The following is a 20,648-nucleotide window of genomic DNA, read 5'->3' on the forward strand; positions in this document are numbered from 1 at the left end:
TGTTTCATGTACTGTTGAAGCCTGGCTTGGAGAATTTTGAGCATTACTTTGCTGGCATGTGAGATGAGTGCGATTGTGTGGTAGTTTGAACATTCTTGATATTGCCTTTTTTTGGGATTGGGATGAAAACGGACCTTTTCCAGTCCTGTGTCCGCTGCTGAGTTTCCAAATTTGCTGGCATATTGAGTGCAACACTTTAACAGCATCATTTGTTTGAAATAGGATTTGAAATAGCTTACCTGAAATTTCATCACCTCCACTAGCTTTGTTCATAGTGTTACTTCCTAAGGCCCACTTGACTTCACACTCCAGGATGTCTGACTCTTAGTTGAAGATCACACCATCATGGTTATCTGGGTCATGAATATCTTTTTTGTATAGTTCTTCTGTGTATTCTTGCCACATCTTAATATCTTCTGCTTCCTGTTAAGTCCATACCGTTTCTGTCCTTTATTGTGCCCATCTTTGCATGAAATGTTCCCTTGGTATTTCTAATTTTCTTGGAGACATCTCTAGTCTTTCCCATTCTATTGTTTTCCTCTATTTCTTTGCACTGATCACTGAGGAAGACTTTCTTATCTCCCCTTGCTGTTCTTTGGAAGTCTGCATTCAGAGATATATATATATATATATATATATATCTTTCCATTTCTCCTTTCCCTTTCCCTTTTCTTTTCTCAGCTGTTTGTAAGGCCTCCTCAGACAACCATTTTGCCTTTTTGCATTTCTATTCCTTGGGGATGGTTTTAGTGTACTTATCATCTCTCTAAGAATATACAGAATTGGAAATCTAGCTTTGTCTGATTCTAAAATTTGGATGCCCACTGTGGAACATGTTGCTTTTTGAACATAGAAATTTCGTTCTCTTTTGAATCATTTGGATTGGCTAAGTTTCCATGTGATTCTGAATGCATTTTGATTACCAACATCTACTCCAAGTTAATGGCTTTATTATATTGCCCTAGTAAAGAACAACCCCACGACACATGACTATCATTTTGCCTTTGTTTTAAACATTCATCCCTTTATCATATTTTCCTAACTGCTCTTTCTGGAATATAAAAGACATTTAGTAAATATTTGCTAAATAAATGAGTGATATACTTTATTATGAAGTTAGATTCTTTTTGAAAAAAGGAGAAATTAGCATACCCTTCTTTAATTAAAATCATAGGCCAAAAATTATCTCACAGTGCCACAGGTATGATTGTAGGAAATATTTCATGTTGAACCAGAATTGATACACATTTGAAAAAGGTGTAGACTTTCTCTCACCTAACTAAGGGGTTTTAGTGCACTTTTAGTTAAAGGTAAGTACAATATAATTACTTGGTTCTGTCTTATGTCAAATTACAGTATGAAATAAATTGAATGGTTAAGCTGAAAATCACTTTTCGTTTTCATATAGACTTGAAAATCTAACTTTTGTGACATGGAATTGACTGTTTGTGTTTTGATTTTATTTGTGTTTCTGAAGCAAGGAGAAGTCAGGCTGAAGTGTTTGAAAGCTCTACAAAGTCTGTATACTAATAGAGAATTATTCCCCAAGTTGGAGCTATTCACTAACCGATTCAAGGTAAGAATGACTTTTCTTTTTCACTTTAAAAATGCTTGTTATAGCTAGCTTAGCAAATGGCATTACCATACCAAGTGTAGCTCATATTCTTTATACATGTTCTTTAAATAGACCTGTATTAAATAGATGAATCTCTGCTTTAAAAAAGATATTACCAACATGAGGTCTTATTTATTACCTTCAGTGGAAAGCTCTCCTGCTTAAAATAAGATTTTTTTCCTAGACATCTTTTTATATTGATTTTGCAAGGTAAGGTTTGGCTCTTTGTTAGAGAATGCTAGTTGATGAAAATTATAAACATTTACAACATCTCCTGTGTGTGCATAGGACCATGATGATAACATTTGAAAAGGAAAACCTTCCATCTAATCTAATCATCATTAGACTAATCTATCATTACTCTTCCATCATCTCCCCCCAAAACATTACCTCAGATCTGTCTCAGCTTTTTTTCTGTTCATAGTTGGTTTGACTTATAACTTTTCTTCAGGATCGCATTGTATCAATGACACTTGATAAGGAATATGATGTTGCTGTTGAAGCTATTCGATTGGTTACACTAATACTTCAGTAAGTATAATATTTTAATTTAGTCTGTTAAAATATTAATGTCGTTTCCCAGCATTATTAGTGCCCTTCACATATATAATCCTAATGTGTATTCTTCCTACTTTCGGTTTTGCTTTCTTATTTTAAGGTTAGGTTTGAAACAAAATGTTTTCTCTTTGTTTTTTATTTTGAATATTTTCTATTTCCTCTATGTAAAAGTTCTTTTATGCAATCCAGAAAAAGTGTCAATGAAGTAACATTGTTATTGTTTAATCTCTAAGTCATGTCCAACTCTTTTGCAACTCCTTGGACTGTAGCCCACCAGGCGCCTCTGTCCATAGGATTTCCCAGGCAAGATTACTGGAGTTGGTTGCCATTTCCTTCTCCAAGGGATCTTCCCAACCCAGGGTTTGAACCCACATTTCCTGCATTGGCAGGTGGGTTCTTCTGTTTAAAGAGAGACAGAGAAATTGAGAAATAAAAGACTTAAAAGGGTTTGGTTTTTCAAATAGACTTCTTTGGAATGGTACAGAAGTAAAAGAAAGGAAGCAAGGTGATTAAATTATGTCATTAATATGATATAGATTTTTAAATAGGAATAGTTTCATATATAGAACTAGCTAAAAACCAGGAAGAATCTGTGTGAGAAAATGAAAGACCTGACAAAGTCATTACAAATCCTCCACTTCCTATTTTGTGATGCTATATCTGTCATACACCAAATATCATGTGTGCCAGGGTCTGTTGCTTTGGTTTCTTTTTACCTCTTTCTGCTGTACTACCATATTCTTTATTATTGTGGCTTTATATTCTGGTAGATGTTGTGTGTTTATAAATATGGCCTCTTACTGATCAGTACCTTCTTTGCCTTTCTTTTTAAAATGCACTTAGCTACTTTATTCTTTATGAATTTTTAAGGTGCTTTTGTCTAATTCCTCAGAAACTTCGGTTGGGAGTTTAAATATTAGAACTTCATTTAGGAACTTCCCTGGCAGTCCAGTGGTTAAGACTTTGTACTTTCACTATAGGGACAAGTGTTTGATCCCTGGCTGGGAAGCTAAGATCTTGTAGTGGTGTGGCCAAAGAAAAAAAGAACTGCGTTTAATTTTATGATAAATTTAGGAGAGAATGGAATTTTTTATAATTATATATATCATTTATACATGAAAGTGATACATTCCTTTATTCAGATCTCATTAAGTCTTGTATAAGGTTTAAATTTGTTTTGTAGCAGTAGCGTACATTGTTTACTGGGTTAATTCTTAAATACTATATGTTCTTTTTGTTATGTGATAAATATTTAGTTTTAAAATATTTTCTACTGAATTATTGCAAAGATAGAGAACCTTAATTTTCATGGTTGTCTTTTGTGTGCAGCATATTAGAACTTTTATCCATGTTGATGGTTTGATTTTCTTGAATTTACTATGTAGATTATTTTATGATGTGAAGACAATTTTAGTTCTGTCTTCTCTTCTAATTTTAAAACTTTTGTTTCATTTTCTTGTCTAATTCCATTAGCCCAGATATTGAGCACTATAAAAATATCCCTGATAGTGGCTTTTTTTGTTCTTTTTCTAGGAAGGCATCTAAAGTTTTTTGTTTCTGCAGTTACTGAGATAGGTTTTTGATATGAAAAACGTTCTTTTGTAGTGTCAGTTTTCTGGGATTTTCTTTTTTTACATAGATGAGTCTGAATGAAATTGATGGATTTGTTTAATGGTAAACCACATGTGCATTTCTAAACTAAATCCTGTTTGAACGTGACATATTTGTTTTCACTATAATTTGCTTAAATGCAGTTCTATGTTTTATTTAGGGTTTTCATAGTTGTGTTATGTATAACTTTGACATTTATTTTCTTTTCTTTATCCAACTTTGAAATCAGGGTTATATGTATACTCTTTGTAAATTATCATCAGTAATTTCTCACCCTTTTTCTGTTCTGAAATAACTTTTCTATGAAAGATTAATTTCTTCTTCAAAGTTTGAGAGAATACTCTTGTTAAAGCCATATCAGTTTTAAGTTTCTTTTGAGGAGAAGTCTTTGATCATCATTCCTACTTCTTTAATTGTTACCTATCTAAGTTAATCTTTATTTCCTCATATTAATTTTGGCTTTTTTTAAGCTTTTGAAAATATTATCAGTTTTATCACAGTTTTGAACTTTATTGTTTTATTGTTTATGATCTCTTTATTCATAAAACTTTGCTATTTTTCTGTTATTTCTCTTTTTCATCATTTATCTTATTTGTATCCCCTTTTTCTTGATCAGTCATGCCAGAGGTTTGTCCATACTACTGTTCTTTTCAATGCATTAGCTTCTTTAAGCTGTTTATTGTTTCTGAATAATCATGTTTAAAGTACTACTTTCAATTTCACTACTAGTCTCCTAAAAATTTGGACATGGAATATTTTCATAGACAATCAATGATAAATATTTTGATTACTGTTATGATTTTCAGTTTAAGCATGGATTATTCAGTAGTAATTTCTGTTCTCCCTAGATCAGATTAAAGCTATTCTTTCTATTTTATTGTTTTATTTAAGAATGTGTTCTGCATATTTTGGTCAATATTCTGAATTTTCTAAATATGTGTAAAAACAGTACTTATCTGTGTTGCTTATATAGTTATGTATTTCTGTTCATTACTTTGAATTTATTCAGTGTCATCCAAATTATCTACAACTTTACTTTTTTTTGCCTATTTTTTCAGAAGGATGTGTTAGAGTCTTCAACTACTATCTTTATCTTTTCTTACACACTGTTGTTTGATATACTTCAGAGTATATAAATCAGTACGTCTCTATTCATGATTTGTACATCTTCTGATAGTATCCACTTTATCGTTATATCTCTTTCTTCTTTGTCATTTATGAAGATTGTGACTACTATGACAAGTAATTATAATCTAAGTGTGAATTTTACAAGCTTATCAATGTCTTTCCCTTGAACAAAAAGTAACCTCATTCCACCCACTCATCTTTTTCATTGAAATTGTCTAGAGTTTAAAATCTGTTGTTAAGGATTACTTTTTTACCCTTTTTTTTTTTTTTGGCCTTTTTTTAAAAATTTAGTTTCAATACTTGCTCATTCAGGCAAGTTGTTAACTGCTTTGATATTTTCAATACTTCTTCTCTTACCTTCAAGGAAGAGTAATTCTCCTCATTTGTTGTTGTTTAGTCGCCCAGTCATGTCCCATTCTTTGTGACCCCATGGAGTGCAGCATGCCAGGCCTGCCTGTCTCTCACCATTTCCCAAAGTTTGGCAAGTTCATGTCCATTGGATTGGTGATGCCACCCAGCCATTTCATCCTCTGACGCCTTCTTCTCCTTCTGCTCTCAGTGTTTCTCTGCATCAGGGACTTTTCTAAGGAGTCAACTGTTCACATCAGATGACCAAAATACTGGAGCTTCAACTTCAGCTTCTGTGATAGCTCAGTTGTTAAAGAATCTACTTGCAATGCAGGAGACCCTGGTTTGATTCCTGCGTTGGCAAGATCCTCTGGAGAAGGGATAGGCTACTCACTTCAGTATTTGGGGGCTCCCCCTGTGGCTCAGCTGGGAAAGGATCTGCCTGCAATGTGGAGACCTAGGGTCTATCCCTGGGTTGGGGAGATTCCCTGGAGAAGGGAAAGGCTACCCACTCCAGTATTCTGGCCTGGAGAATTCCATGGACTGTATTGTCCAAGGGGTCCCAAAGAGTCGGACATGACTGAGTGACTTTCACTATGCTCAGCTTCAGCGTCAGTCTTTCCAACAAGTATTCAGGGTTGATTTCCCTTAAGATTGACTGGTTTGATCTCCTTATTGTCCAAGAGACTTTCAGGAGTCTTCTCCAGCACCACAGTTCAAAGGCATCAATTCTTTGGTGCTCTGCCTTATTTGCAGCAGTCTCTCGTAGGCTCTTCCAATATTATATTTTCCAGCTAGTTTACTTCCTTAAAGAGTGTTTTTCAAACTATCTGATACCTTGTTTGGCTGAAAAGAAAAATCATACTTTCATCTTGAATTTAGAAAGTAGTTTGGCTAGTTTCAAAAGTCTATTTTTAAGGTTCTTTTCTGTGCTTTCATTGAAGGAAATAAGGGCAGAACATATCTTATATAAAAAGTACAGTTATGGCCCTCCAACTGTGTCAGATGATCTAATTCATTAGATAACTTTGGTCCTTTTCTGGATTCCTCAGAGAGCTCTCCCTGTTGCAGGAGAGGGAGGAGTCATCCTGAGACCCACAGAAGTCCTTAGGATGGACCTCCAAGTGAGGGTCATTGGCAACCCACAGGAAGAATTTAGGAGGGAACCATAGTAAAGGGAAAGCAAGGTTATTTAGTGATACACATTCCGTAGACAGAATGCAGTCTGTCTCAGAAGGCAAGAGCCACCCCAGGGCACAGGGTCCTCTTGGAAAGTGAAATAGGCCCAGGGGCATGGGGACGTACTTTTTTTGGGTTAAGTGATTTCATAGGCTAATGAGTAGGAGAAATATTCTTGCTATTTGGGGGAGGGGTGAGGATTTCCCAAAAATTGGGCCACTGCCCAATCTTTTTTGGCCTTTTATGGTCCTTTTCAGAACTGACATGGTGTGAAAGGAGTGCTTTTTAGTATTTCGGTGAAGGTATTATGAGCTAAAGGTCAATAACTGTACTATTCTGAAAGCCACCTTGGTTTCAGCTGGCTCCAGCCTGTCCAGCATGCCAGCAGGTGCTCCCCATCGTCATCATCTCCATTTGTGTCCTGCCCTTTTCCCTCCTGTCTTATCCCCGCTTTGGGTGTTTATGACAGTGGTTCCCCGCAGTGGATGATGCTTCCTCTGGCTGTTTACTTTGTGATTCAGCACCTGTCTTTCGGTTTCCTCTCTGAGTTGCTTGCCCTGTATATGGCCTTGTTGGGCAAGATGTCTTTTAAAACTATCCAGGCTGGCTCTCTTTAATTATTTCATGTCTGGCCTAAAGGAAACTTGGAGGAAGTATGAATTTCTACTCATTATATTGCTCTGTCTCCTGATTTCTACTTATATGGTGAGGTTCACAAACTAACTCTCCAGTCTCTTACAGCACTGCATGAAATAATCTGGCCTTATTTTTCTTGGCTTGTGAGATGTCTACCAAAACTTCCTCAAAATAACAAGTTAAAGTCACCTTTAACATCCTGTTGTACTATCTTTAAATTCTTTTTCTCTCCATCTGTTTATTTTTCTTTTGGTGTAGATTATTTCCTTTCCCTTATGAGCTTGGATTGCTGAGAAGTCTTTAATTTTTTTTTCCTATGAGTTTAATGTCATCCTGAGGGTATTAGTTCATTGAGCTGATTTATATACATATAATTAAGTGGTTAAAACTTAGGCCTTGTTGAGAGGGGAAAAGAGTGAACTTTAAAATTAAACTGCTTCTAATCTGTCTCCCATCCTTGATATCCAGCTCTTTTTCATTCAAAATTAAAGTTTGTTCCTTATACTATGATGCAACTACATTATTTTGCTGCAAAGGTCATTCTAATTTATATTCATTTGACAGATCCCTCAGTCTCCTTCTAGTCTCTGAGGCATCTCCAGAATTGAATTCTGTGGAATGAGTTTATACTGCTCCATCTTGTCAAGAACCTGTACAGCCCAAACATTCTGTACCCCATCTAGTCATTAATCTTTAATCCTTTCAAATATTTTTAACCATATTAATAGTCAGGAAATAGATATTCCCTCTTTGGGAAAAAAATACTTAAAGATGCATTCCAGCAAACCAATAAAAGGTTGAAACCTTAAGACTGCATGAAAAGAAAGACAGCAAATTTGCATTAGTAAAGGAGTGATTATGACTAGTAAATCATTTCATATAGAAAGAAGACTAAATAGTATTGTAAATATTGTGATAAACTATAAAATAGACAATTCTGGCAAGAGTGACATAGCACAGTAACAGTTAACTATGAAATGGGTGAATATATGACTAATGTCTGTTAACAAAAAAACTTATGCATGTTTAAAGAAACTGAGCTAAATTGGGCTAATATATATCCCAAGGTATTAAGAGTCATTGTCTATAGGTGTGTATGGGAAGAAATGTGGACCTTTTATTTTCTTATTTTATCTGTATTTTCTGAATTTTATTTAACAATTGAAGTGCCCTTTATAGTTAAAAATATTATTTTCAAACTCAACTAAAAAGAGTGGAAAAATAAAATCAGTATACCTTGAGCTTTTATAAAGAACCATACAAAATTTTGATAAAGGTAGAACTGACAGTAAACATTTGTTTTGGCTCAGTTTTACTTTTCTGAATTTTTCAGTGGAAGTGAAGAAGCTCTTTCCAATGAAGACTGTGAAAATGTTTACCATTTGGTGTACTCAGCACATCGCCCTGTTGCTGTGGCAGCTGGAGAATTCCTTCACAAAAAGTGAGCTAATTCTCTATGAAACAAGTTCCACTTTTCTGTTTTTGTTTTGTTGTTGTTTTATAGTTAGTAAAAGAAGGAGTGACTGAACATAGTGCTAAAGTGGCCACTGCAAATTCTGTGGGCTGTAACATTCTTACAGCCTACATACACATCATGAGTCACATCCCTGAGAAAGATGCCCCTTGTGACATATTCCTTTGATCTAAAATCTAAAAGGACAGTCCTCAGCTAGTCAGCTCCTTGTAAATGGAGATGGCAGAAGTGCTTAAAGTTTATAAAGACTCACCTAAGTAATTGAAATTTTATTTCATCAAATTGTTTTCCCTTTTAAAATTCTGTGTTCTCATCTTAACTTCCCAACACTAGTAATCTAAAATTATCTTCAAAATACCTCCCAAATTTTCAGGGGTTTTTTTTCATCTTATTAGGAGGAGGATTATTTTAATCAGTAATCTGTAATGATAGTAAACATATGTATGCAGCTACAGTTTAATTTCAAAGCAAAATCTCATCCAGTTTTTTGACAAAGCATAGAGCTAATGAGAGTTTTTTGATGTAATTAAACATCCTTATGAAATATGTTATTGATCATGGTCTCTACTATATATATTCTATAATTTATTAATTCATTCTTAAAATATAAGCATATTCTTGGGCAGGGGGATGTTTTGCTGTGTTTTTGTTTTTATTCATAGATTTAACTTAGTGACTTTGACACGTTAACCCAGAGGTCTTTTACATGTAGTGATTTGTAATTATGTGTGATTATGCTAAGCACAGATATAAATCATGCACTGGGCAACTGTTGTACATGGGTGATTAACTTTGATAATGAGCAAGTGTGGCCCTCCATCTAACATCAGCATCTTGGTGCTGCAATCACAAACTGCTCTTTACTCAGTGGTAAAGTGACTCTTGCTTATAACTATTAAATATTTGTCTCACTGTCTCTTTGTAAACCTGTTTCTTTGTGGACAGCCACAAAGTAGGCTAAGATTGAGGGTGTTCAGCTGTCATAGGAGTCAGCAAAGCACAAGGAAACACCACACATCCAGTGTGCTTAGCCACTCAGTCATGTCCAGCTCTTTGGACTGCAGCCTGCCAAGTTCCTCTGTCCATGAAATTTTCCAGACAGGAACACTGGAATGCTGTTTCCTCCTCCAGGGGATCTTTCCGATCCAGGGATCGAACCTGATCTCCTGTGTCTACTGCATTGCAGGTGGATTCTCTACTAGCTAAGCCATTGAGGAAGCCCCTCTTTACTCAGTGATACCTCTCAAAACAAGAAAGAGCTATTTCTATGTAAAAAAATATTTATTTAAGAAGGAAGCTGGCCAGTAGTGCATGCTGCTAATGAAAGTGAAGAAGTCAGAATTTTCAGGCATGGGTTTTACAGTAAGATGTGACTCTGACTCATTGGCTAATATAAAATAGTGCTATTTCCATATTTATCTTGAGGTATTGTCTGTCACGAATATCAAGGGTATATTGTAGTCTTAATTTCCCTTTTTTTTTTTATTATGTTCTAGTTAGTCTCTTTTTTAACTTCTCAAAAGGAATTTTAGAAAGAACTTATTGCTTCCATATATTTAGAAAGAGTGTATTGCTTCTGTAGTTTCAAAGAAAAGATAGATTTAGAAAGGTTCATTATCTACAGAATGAAGGCCATTAATGGCAACACTGGAATCAGAAAGAGCCCTTGGATATATGTAATTTTATCTCTACTATATTTGTCCAAGTTTGAAACATTTACTAAAATTTTTTAAATTTAACATTTCATATAAATATCTACCAAAGTAAGCCTCCATTATTTTTTATTTCTTTGAGAAAATGGAGTCAGTTCCTATGCAAACAAAAGCTTTGCCTTATAAGCATCTTTTATTCCCCTGCCCTGGAAATACTCAGTTGGAGAACTTTTGAAAAAGCTAATCTTGTTTAGCATTTTCCTACCATTTAATATTATGATCTTTTAAAATCTGTTAAGTAAACTGTAGACTCAGAATTCCATGATCAAGTTTGGTTTTTTTGTTTGTTTTTTACAAAATGTACGTGCACATACACTTAGTCTGTTTTTTAGTCTAAACACTGAAATTTATATACTGAAGGAGAAGACTTAAATTCATATCCATGTAAATTTGTAATATTCTTTTTTTGTTACTTATTTCCAGATTGTTTAGCAGACATGACCCACAAGCAGAAGAAGCATTAGCAAAAAGAAGGGGGAGAAACAGTCCGAATGGGAACCTTATTAGGATGCTTGTCCTTTTCTTTCTTGAAAGTGAGGTAAATTTTTAACATAGCTCTTTATTTTGTTGTATTAGATTATATTTTAAGTAAAATTGTCATTTAATCATTGTAATTAGTAATTTTTTTAAATCAAATGAAGACAAGACTGTTTCTTACAAAGTTGCCTTCATGGATATTTTAAATTTTTTGGCTATGCTGTGCAACTTGTGGGATGTTAGTTCCCTGAGTGAACGGCCACGTCCTAACCATTGGACCACCAAGAAATTCCTTAGCGCCATAGATTTGATTCCATAATAACGGGATCAGTACTCTACATTTTTTGGGAATATGTGTACAGATATGGATTAACACTGAATATAGGTTAGCAGTTTTTAAAGTTTTATAGTACTGCATTGCAATACAGCATACTCTTTTTGTTGCTTTTTGTTTTTCTTGTAGCTTTTCTTTTTACCTGTAGCTTTTAAATTACATTATTTAGGGAATTCCCTGCCGAGGGCCCAGGTTCGATCCCTAGTCAGAAAACTAAGATCCTACAAGCTGTGTGGTATGGCCAAAATGAAAAGAAAAATTATATTATTGAAACAGTATATGAACATTTTCAAGCTGTCAAACCACTGGTTCTATCTTGTTTGAAAGTTAAGTTATTTAAGGAAAAGGAAAAATATGAATTTGAATGTAAATTAGTAGTAGTGCAAGCTCATGCAGCATTTCCATGTCAGTTTATCAAACAGTTAACGTCCATAACATACTATCTATCAGAATCTGTTTGCACATGTGAACTTTAGTTTGCCCATTTAAATGTTCTTTAATGTTAGAACTGTATTTCCAACTGCTGGTATAACATGGGGGGATAGCAAACTTATACCTGAAGCTCTGAATGAACAAACTTATTGGCTTAGAAATGAGTGGGAATAGAGTTGCAAATAAAGGTAGCAAAAATCTAGAAATCTAGGACCCTGAACTTTACTTGGGGAAAGAGAATTTTTGGTTTGTATGGGAATGTCTAGGAATAAGAGAAACGTAAGAGACTGTATGACTGCTCAAGTTTGAAAGTGCTGGAGATACTCTGTAGAAATGAGGAATTGAGAGACAAACAGATAGTCTATAAGAAAATGAAGATCAGACAGAGATGTAAGGATTAGTGGAAAGAGTGGGGTTAGGGCAAAGCAGAACCAGAAAAGTGAAGGAATTGCTAATATTTTTTAAGTGAGTTGGGAACAGAGAAAGAATACAGTCAAAATGAAACCAACTGGAGAGTTGCATTTGTGTAAAGGATGTGTTTGAGAACAGTGTATTAAATATGTATACAGATTTTGTGGGGATCTTCTTAAAATGCCAGTTCTAATTCAGTTACTCTTGAGTTGGAATCTGAGATGCTACTTTTTGTTTATGCTTCTGGACCAGAAGTCCAGGAACCACTTGGATAGCAAGAGTCCAAAGCATTATTTTCTTAACAAAGCAAGTGTGGATATTATTATGGAGTAAAATATAGATGCTTATAAATGTTTAAGGTAAAACACAAAATACTCAGTAAATATCACACCTGTGATGGACTATTCAAATTAAACCCTTAACCCTTTAAGTTTTAAAGAAATGAGATTAAAAGTATTTTGCAACAATCAAGTCCTATTTAAAATTTTGACTTTAATAGTAACAGTAGTATCAAAAATTGATAGGGATGAGATACACATATACTATTAAACTACTGAAAAGTTTGGGGAATATGATGATCAGATTAGTTGAACTTGATTATTAATTGAAAGAAAATGTTTTGCATCTCTGAAAGTCCAAGGACTTGACTTTTTTGATATATTAAAAGCGACAAGTACTTAGTTTTACAGTTTCATCCTCTATTCATAGCAGTAATTTGTGATGTGTATTACTGCTCTATTTTTGAAATGGTATTACTGTTTTATGTGTTTGCTGCTCTTTACTAAAATGTTACAAGAACATTAAAATATATTTCCCAGTTGTCTTCTGTGACATTCTTGTCAGCTGCGAAAACAACTGCAAATCATAGTTAAGGGTTTCTAGTTGATTCGTGATCATAATATTGGTGTTTATGGTCTCCTGTTTTACAGGAAGCATTGTTTGTTAAAATCTCTCTTCTTATTTTGTAATACTACCGTACACCTGGAGTTGAATGCTTATTAAACCCATATTCTTGTAATATGATGGGATTCTGATTATACCTTATTCTGAATTCCTCTGGTTTTACTATAATGTGAGTTTTTAGTAATATTTTAGTCATAGGCTCATAAAAAGTTGAATTGAAAGAAACCTTAGAAATCATAAAAGTAGAAAAAGTCTAGCTTATAGTTGAATTATCAGTCAGTTACCTATAATTGACTGAACTGATTATCTTTCCTATTCCTTTGTTTTACTGGGATGATGTTGTTGTTCTTTACTTGGTAAGCCCTGTCCAACTCTTTGCAACCCTATGGACTGTAGCCCACCAGGCTCCTCTGTCCCTGGAATTTCCTGGGATGTTAAGTAGTAACATTTTAATAATAGAATTGTAAAATATTGAATTGAAACAGGTTTGCAGTCCATAGGGTCTTCCTCTTTTATATATGAATTATAGGTGAAATAAGATTAAGAGATCTACCTAAATTAGTTTTTCTCTTTTTGCACCAAAAAGTGGCATTTTTAAGCCATCACAACTTTTTTAGCAGTCATTGGCTTCAAGTGAAAAAATACCTAGTGTATTTGAGATTGTCTTTGTTGTTTGAAATACATGCCAGATAGTAGGATAAATGGTACTTGTGTATGATAAGCCCAGAAATCCCTGTAGGTTGTATGACCATAATACTTACTATACAAACTTTTGAAACTGATGCTTTTCAGAGTGACGAGGATGCTGTTAATAATTATTCCAAAGCAGTTAATCATAACCCAGAACATTTCCAGACAATCTAGAAGTATTGTAACTATACTTCTAGGCATATAGAATGATATGGCCAATTATGGAAGTCATTTAAGACAGAAAGTTAACAGATATATTATGAATATAACAACCAAGAAATCCCCCCAGAATAACTTTTTCCTGTGTTTTATTTTTTTTAATGTGTTCTTCAAGATTACCAAAGCTGACTCTGTTTCAGCAGAGAATAAACCCAGTATAAAAGTATTTGCAAATTTAAGCTTAATTATTTAGAATGGTTATTTGCACTGTAAATTTTTCATAAAAGGAACAAGTGTAAGATTCCATTATACTGTGAGCTCGTTTATAGTATTAACTGTTTGACAGAAGAGTTAACTATTTGACATGAGGTACAGTATTTATGAATAACCTTGAAACCAATTAAAAACAAGTGGGAACACACTGAGAAAATTTTAGTTAAAGATACCAGGAAAATGAAATTAGTTTGTTATATACAAGATTAGAGGAAACTCTATAAAATAAATTATGCTTAGATATAGCAGGGTAAAATTCACCCCACATAAATGTAATTTTAATTTATGTGTATAATATAATTCTGATTATTTTGCTGTACAGTGACTATCCATTAATGAGCAACCTTTTTTGTTCATCTGTTTCAAAGAAATACAAAGAATGCTTGCACAACCTGATTTTCATGCTGTTTTTATAAAATTATGATACCAAAAACTGTTTTTAGAAAGTAAATTTTTGTTTCATTGTTAGGGTTTCAGATCCTTTTTAATCCCAGGGCTTCTTTATGGCCATTGAGAATGCCTCAGGACCTTTCTTCTTAATAGCTTCATCTTTCACTTACAGTAGAAGATCCTTGGTATGAATTGTGTGAAAGACTATTGTAACCTTTTACCCTATTGGCCACATAAAAAACTTTTTTTTTTTTCTCAAACATGGATCTGTCTACTGGTATTCTTGTAGAGGTTTGAGAGTAGCAAGTTATTTGGCCATCACAGATGCCCCAAGACAGGAAGATGGTATCATGAATGTTATGTCAAGCCAATTCCTGACAGACTATGTTGTACTGATTGTTGTTGCTAATACTGTTGAACTTAAAATTTTTAATAAAAAAAATGGGCCAACATATTATCATGCCCTGCTGGTGTACACATTGAGTTTGAAACAAGAGATTATTAGTGTTAACAGAATGCATTTTACTAAGCCACCACCTTAGAGTCAGAAAGAGGAAATGGTCTAAGACATTAGCATCTATATTGAGAATATACACACAAAAAATTTCCAGAACAATGACAACATTCCTGAGTTAAATTTTAATATGCTGTCATTTAAGGCATAGAAAAATGATCCTTAAAAATGCCAATACTAAGGGAATCACAGTATTTAAAGCCTTGAATTGTGCCAACAACTCATCCAACTGAAAACCTCAGGCTAAAAATGTCAGAATGAGTGAGACATTACCAGTTGACAGAACAATGCAAAGTAAATGATTATGAATTCATTCCAATAGAGTTAAGTAACCCATACCCTCACAGATTCATGGGGTTGCAAAGAGTCGGACACGACTGAGCGACTGAACTGAACTGAACTGACCCTCACAGAAGACAAAAATAGGAGAAAAAAATTTTTGAGGCTTTTTTAGTAGAAATCTGAAATATGTTAAAGACAAGAGAGAGCAACAAAGGCTGGTGAAAGGAGTAAGCTATCAGTAATAATTAAGTGACTGCCCTTTAGTGGAGCTTATTCCTCACTTTAGAAGTGCTGGTCTGGGCATTGGGATATAGACATTAGCCTGAGATGCAAAGTTGTGAATAAATACCCCAATAATTTATGGATACCTATAGGGACAGGGAACTTCTGCACTCAAAATACAAAGTGCATACCTGCAATTAGCCTGCCTGACTATATATCCCCCTTACCACTTCTTCACAAACAAGGAAGCTAGGACCTTGCAGTCAGACTCAAGAAAAGCATTCTAGCTACTAGCATTCTTCAGTCTGGGCTCATTTATATATATATATATATATATATATGTATGTATGTATGCTGGTACCCAAGAAACTCTGAAACCTGAAAATAAAATACAATGAAAAGGAAGCACAAGGCCTGACATATGAAAATTTTTTATTAATGCCCCCAAATACAATAAAGAGTAATTATGAAAGAAGAGAGTTCTTAGAAATTAACATGATTTTCAAAATGTGAGGGAAAGGTGGATCATTAAATGACCTGAATTGACATAACCAAGGATTGGCTATAGATCAAGGGATTTTTTTCCAGAAAGGAAAAAGTTTTTTCCAAAGGAGGAAAGAAATTAAAAGTATCAGAGTGAAATTAAGAAATAGGGGGTACAGATTAAAACAGTTTATTATGTTGTCTAGTAGAAACTTCAAAGAAAACAGAGAATGAAGGGGGCAACTAAACAAAGGATATGTAGTTAAAATGTTTACTACCTTTGTATCCTATATGCAAAGTATTACTTGAGGCAGTTTTTTAGCAAAGTGAAAAATTGATTTAATAACAGAAAAATAAGGAATATAAGAAATATTGGTGAACAAATAAGTCTAGGAATCAAGCTAAACAATATGACTCTTATGCTTAAGGCAAATAAAATTTTTAAATTTTGGTGATCATGGTGATGGAAAAAATGAGTTAGGAAAAAAACTCTGCAGGAAGCACATATTAAAAAAAAGAAAAAGAAAAATGGCATTAGTAGAGCACAGGGGAAGCAGATGCCAACATCTGTAATCTCTCAATAAATGTAAATGGACTAACATGCTTTATTTAAAAGGCAGGTTATCATATAGGGTTAAAATAAAGAGATTAAATGTTTACAAATACACCTTAATCAAAAATTTAACATAGAAAGTGAACTGGATAGATACTGGATGTAATTAACAAATGCTTATAAAAAGCTGAAGGGGCAATGTCATATATAAGTCTAGAATTCAGAACTAAAAGGGACAGGGAGGATACGTATAGAAGGTATAATCTGCCAAAAATATATTTGTGAACTTTTTATACCTATTCTATAGATATGGTTAAGTGTGTCAAGCATAAACTCAAGTTTACTCAGCATTTTTTAAAATTTTGGTGAAACAGTTAACCATTTTAGCTACTAGTAAGTGTACTTGTTCATTGGCATTAAGTACTTTGACGTGGATGTCCAGGTGTCACTACCATCAATCTCTAGAACTTTTTCAAAATCTTCCCTATATTGAAACTCTATACCCACTAAATAGTAACTCCATTTCAGCATAGGCTTAGTAGCCTATTAGATCTTCCCTGGTGGCTCAGAGGTTAAAGCGTCTGCCTCCAATGTGGGAGACCCAGGTTCAGTCCCTGGGTCGGGAAGATCCCCTGGAGAAGGAAATGGTAACCCACTCCAGTAGAATCCCATGGATGGAGAAGCCTGGTAGGCTACAGTCCATGGGGTCGCAAAGAGTCGGACACGACTAAGCAACTTCACTTCACTTCACTTTAGTAGCCTATTAAAAAAACTATTGGTTTTTTTATTTTCTGCTGTTAATTTTCATTTTTGATACCAGGTTGTACACTGTACTTGTGCCTGTCACTGTTGGAATGTTACTGATGGTCTAGGGATATTTTCCTAGGATATGTGATTTAGAAAGTTTGACTATATCTGGCTGCAAACCTTTGCCCATCTTCTTTCTGAACAGAGATGCTAATCAGTATTATCTACTCTGGCTTTGACAAAAAACATTGGAAAACTGTGGATGTTGAGTGTGCATAAGTATGTACATAGTTTCCTGAGGCATTTCAGAAAACAGAATATGAGATTCAAAATGCAATGGAAATGAAGTATAGAATTCAAGAGGTGAAATGAGGCAGAGCTTTAAATAGGTCGTCAAAATTTACATAGAAGTTAAGAATAACGATATGACTGATAAATAAAATAGTACTTAACATTCTATGTGCTCTACACTCTTTTTTAGTGTTTCCTTTTTTTTTAAACTTTGATCTCAACACATTAAATTATATTAACAGCCAGTGAATGGGTTGCAATCCTAAAGTTTGAGAAATGCTGATCTAGAAGGTGGTTGTCATGAGACTCAAAAGTAGTAGAACTTTCATACAAGGATAGAGAAGTTAATTTGAAGTAGCAGAAACTAGTACATGGCCAACACTTCTACTTACCTTTTCTAGAGAGATTAATATTCTTCAGTTTAGTGACTGACAAGCAGAAAAGAGTTGAGCATGAAATGTTTGATGAGAAACTTGAGAGCGTTTACTGTGGAAACAAGGATTCCAAAGAAAATAGTCAAGTAATTAGCAGCAAAAAGTGAAGGTGTGGTGAAATGACAGATTCATTGAATTAAGTGGAAATTAGAGGGGAAAGCAGAGATACGGAGTAACTTACATTTTTACCTTTACGAAGAAAACAGAAATAAAAAGTTAGGCTGGTACCAATGTTGGATGTTTCAAATGAAATTATGGGAGAAAGTACTTGATTTTTTTTTTAAAGGTTGTTATAGAGAGAGACGAACTAAAAGTAATGAATAGTGGCATAAATCCAAATGTAACTTCAGGAAATCTGTTAACTAGTTGTCCTCTCAGTTTACTCATTAAAGATCATGCCGTTGGACTAGGAGATCCTTAACTTTACTATTATTTTAAAAAATTGATTGAGTCTATATATTGTATCCCATTATCAGTAGTAGAAAGCAAGTGTGTGTGTATGTGTGTGTGTGTTCTCTAAGTGGCTCTTGAAAACATTATCAACAGTTTTAATTATAAACAAAATGGCTGAATAACTCGATATATTAGTAGTAGTTTCTTCATTAAATGTTCTTCAGTCACATTTGATTTGTTATTTTTAGTTACATGAACATGCCGCCTACTTGGTGGACAGTTTGTGGGAGAGCTCTCAAGAACTGTTGAAAGACTGGGAATGTATGACAGAATTGCTATTAGAAGAACCTGTTCAAGGAGAGGAAGGTACAGTATTTTGATAAGTTGATTTATATATTGTTTTGGGTTCATATTGATAATCATACCATCCTGTATAAATGACTTCTTAAAAATGAGTATATGCAAGTATATCTGTGTATCTTTTTTTCAAAGAGAACAGTTTGTTTCCTGTAACAAGCAAAGGTGTCTTAATAGTATCTAACATCTTTCTATATTAGGACTACAACCGTGCATGTCCCAGAAGTTTTTAAAACCCTATAAACATCATGGAGCATTCAAGGTTTTCTTTATGCTGATTTCAGATACAAAATACTGACGTACTTAATGTAAAAAGAAAAAAAAATGGTTTATCCGAGTCTTTTCACTGTATATAAGTACTTGGCCTTTCACATACAAAGTTTAATTAGACCACAATCATCCCGTCTTTCATTATATATTTTTTTAACATTAAAATCAGGAAACCAACAATAAAGTCAGTTACTTAGCTATTCAAGAAATAGGGAGGGAACTTCCCTGGTGGTCCAGTGGCTAAGACTCCACACTCCCAGTGCAGGAGGCCTAGGTTTGATCCCTCATAGGGGAACAAGACCTCATATGCTGCACCTAAGAGTTCACATGCTGCAACTGAGACCCAGCACAGCCAAATAAATAAATATTAAGGAAAAGAAGAGAAATAATTGCTATACTGATAATTTCTGAAGTATGCATCTTAATGTTACACTTTGTGTAATAACATGAACAGCAGACTGGATATGTATACTTAATAAAACATTCATCTTCTAAACACTTATATGAATATTAGCTCCGTAAAGCTAGCAATGCCTCTTCTGTATAGCTTGTTTCTCAGTCTAGCCCAGAATATTGTTCGGTCAATAAGTCATATCTGACTCTCTGCAACTCTGTGGACTACAGCATACCAGGCTTCCCTGTCCTTCATCATCTCCCAAAGTTTGCTCAAACTCATGTCATTGAGTTGGTGATGCCATATAACCATCTCATCCTCTGTCAACCCGCTTCTCCTCCTACCCTCAGTCTTTCGCAGCATCAGGGTCTTTTTCAGTGAGTCCGCTTGTTGAATCAGGTGGCCCAAGCTTTGGAGCTTCAGTTTCAGCTTTAGTCCTCCCAGTGAATATTCAGGACTGATTTATTTAGGATTGACTGGTTTGATCTCCCTGCTGTCCAAGGGGCTCTCAAGAGTCTTCTCTAGTACCACAATTCAACAGCATCAGTTCTTCAGCGCTCAGCCTTTATAGTCCAACTCTCACATCTGTACATGACTACTGGAAAAACCATAGCTTTGACTAGACAGACCTTTGTCAGCAAACTGATGTCTCTGCTTTTTAATACACTGTCTAGGTTTGTTATAGCTTTTCTTCCAAGAAGCAAGCGTCTTATGATTTCATGGCTGCAGCCGCAGTCCACACTGATTTTGGAGCCCAAGAAAATAAAGTCTGTCACTGTTTCCATTGTTCCCCATCTATTTGTCATGAAGTGATGGGACCAGTTGCCATGACCTTAGTTTTTTGAATGTTGAGTTTTAAGTCAGCTTTTTCAATCTCCTCTTTCACTTTCATCAAGAGGGTCTTTAGTTCCTCTTCACTTTCTGCCATAAAGTTGGTGACATCTGGATATCTAAAGTTATTGATATTTTTCCTGGCAATCTTGATTCCAGCTTGTGCTTCTTCCAGCCCAGCATTTCTCATGATGTACTTGCATGTAAGTTAAATAAGCAGGGTGATGATATACAGCCTTGATGTGCTCCTTTCCGAATTTGAAATCAGTCCTTTGTTCCATGTCCGATTCTAACTGTTGCTTCTTGGCCTGCAAACAGGTTTCCCAGGAGGCAAGTAAGATGGTCTGGTATCCTCATCTCTTTAAGAATTTTCCACAGTTTGTTGTGATCCACAAAGTCAGAGGATTTAGCATGGTCAGTGAAGCAGAAGTAAATGTTTTTCTGAAATTCCCTTGCTTTTTCTATGATTCAGCAGATGTTGGATACTTCACCTTCTTGCATTTCTTTTTATTTGGGATGGTTTTGGTCACTGCCTCCTGTACAGTGT

General features: G+C 34.6%; 1 protein-coding gene across 1 annotated transcript in view; it reads left to right on the top strand.

Moving 5' to 3' along the window:
- STAG1 (stromal antigen 1) overlaps nt 1–20,648 on the top strand; it is a 465,665-nt gene that overhangs the window by 360,471 nt on the left and 84,546 nt on the right. Inside the window, exons 11-15 of the mRNA XM_052642913.1 lie at nt 1,478–1,576; nt 2,067–2,146; nt 8,409–8,516; nt 10,685–10,799; nt 18,498–18,615. Coding sequence (XP_052498873.1) covers nt 1,478–1,576; nt 2,067–2,146; nt 8,409–8,516; nt 10,685–10,799; nt 18,498–18,615 — 520 coding nt within the window. The remainder of the gene's footprint in view (nt 1–1,477; nt 1,577–2,066; nt 2,147–8,408; nt 8,517–10,684; nt 10,800–18,497; nt 18,616–20,648) is intronic.

This window comes from Budorcas taxicolor, chromosome 1 (genome assembly GCF_023091745.1).
Source record: "Budorcas taxicolor isolate Tak-1 chromosome 1, Takin1.1, whole genome shotgun sequence".
NCBI lineage: Eukaryota > Metazoa > Chordata > Mammalia > Artiodactyla > Bovidae > Budorcas > Budorcas taxicolor.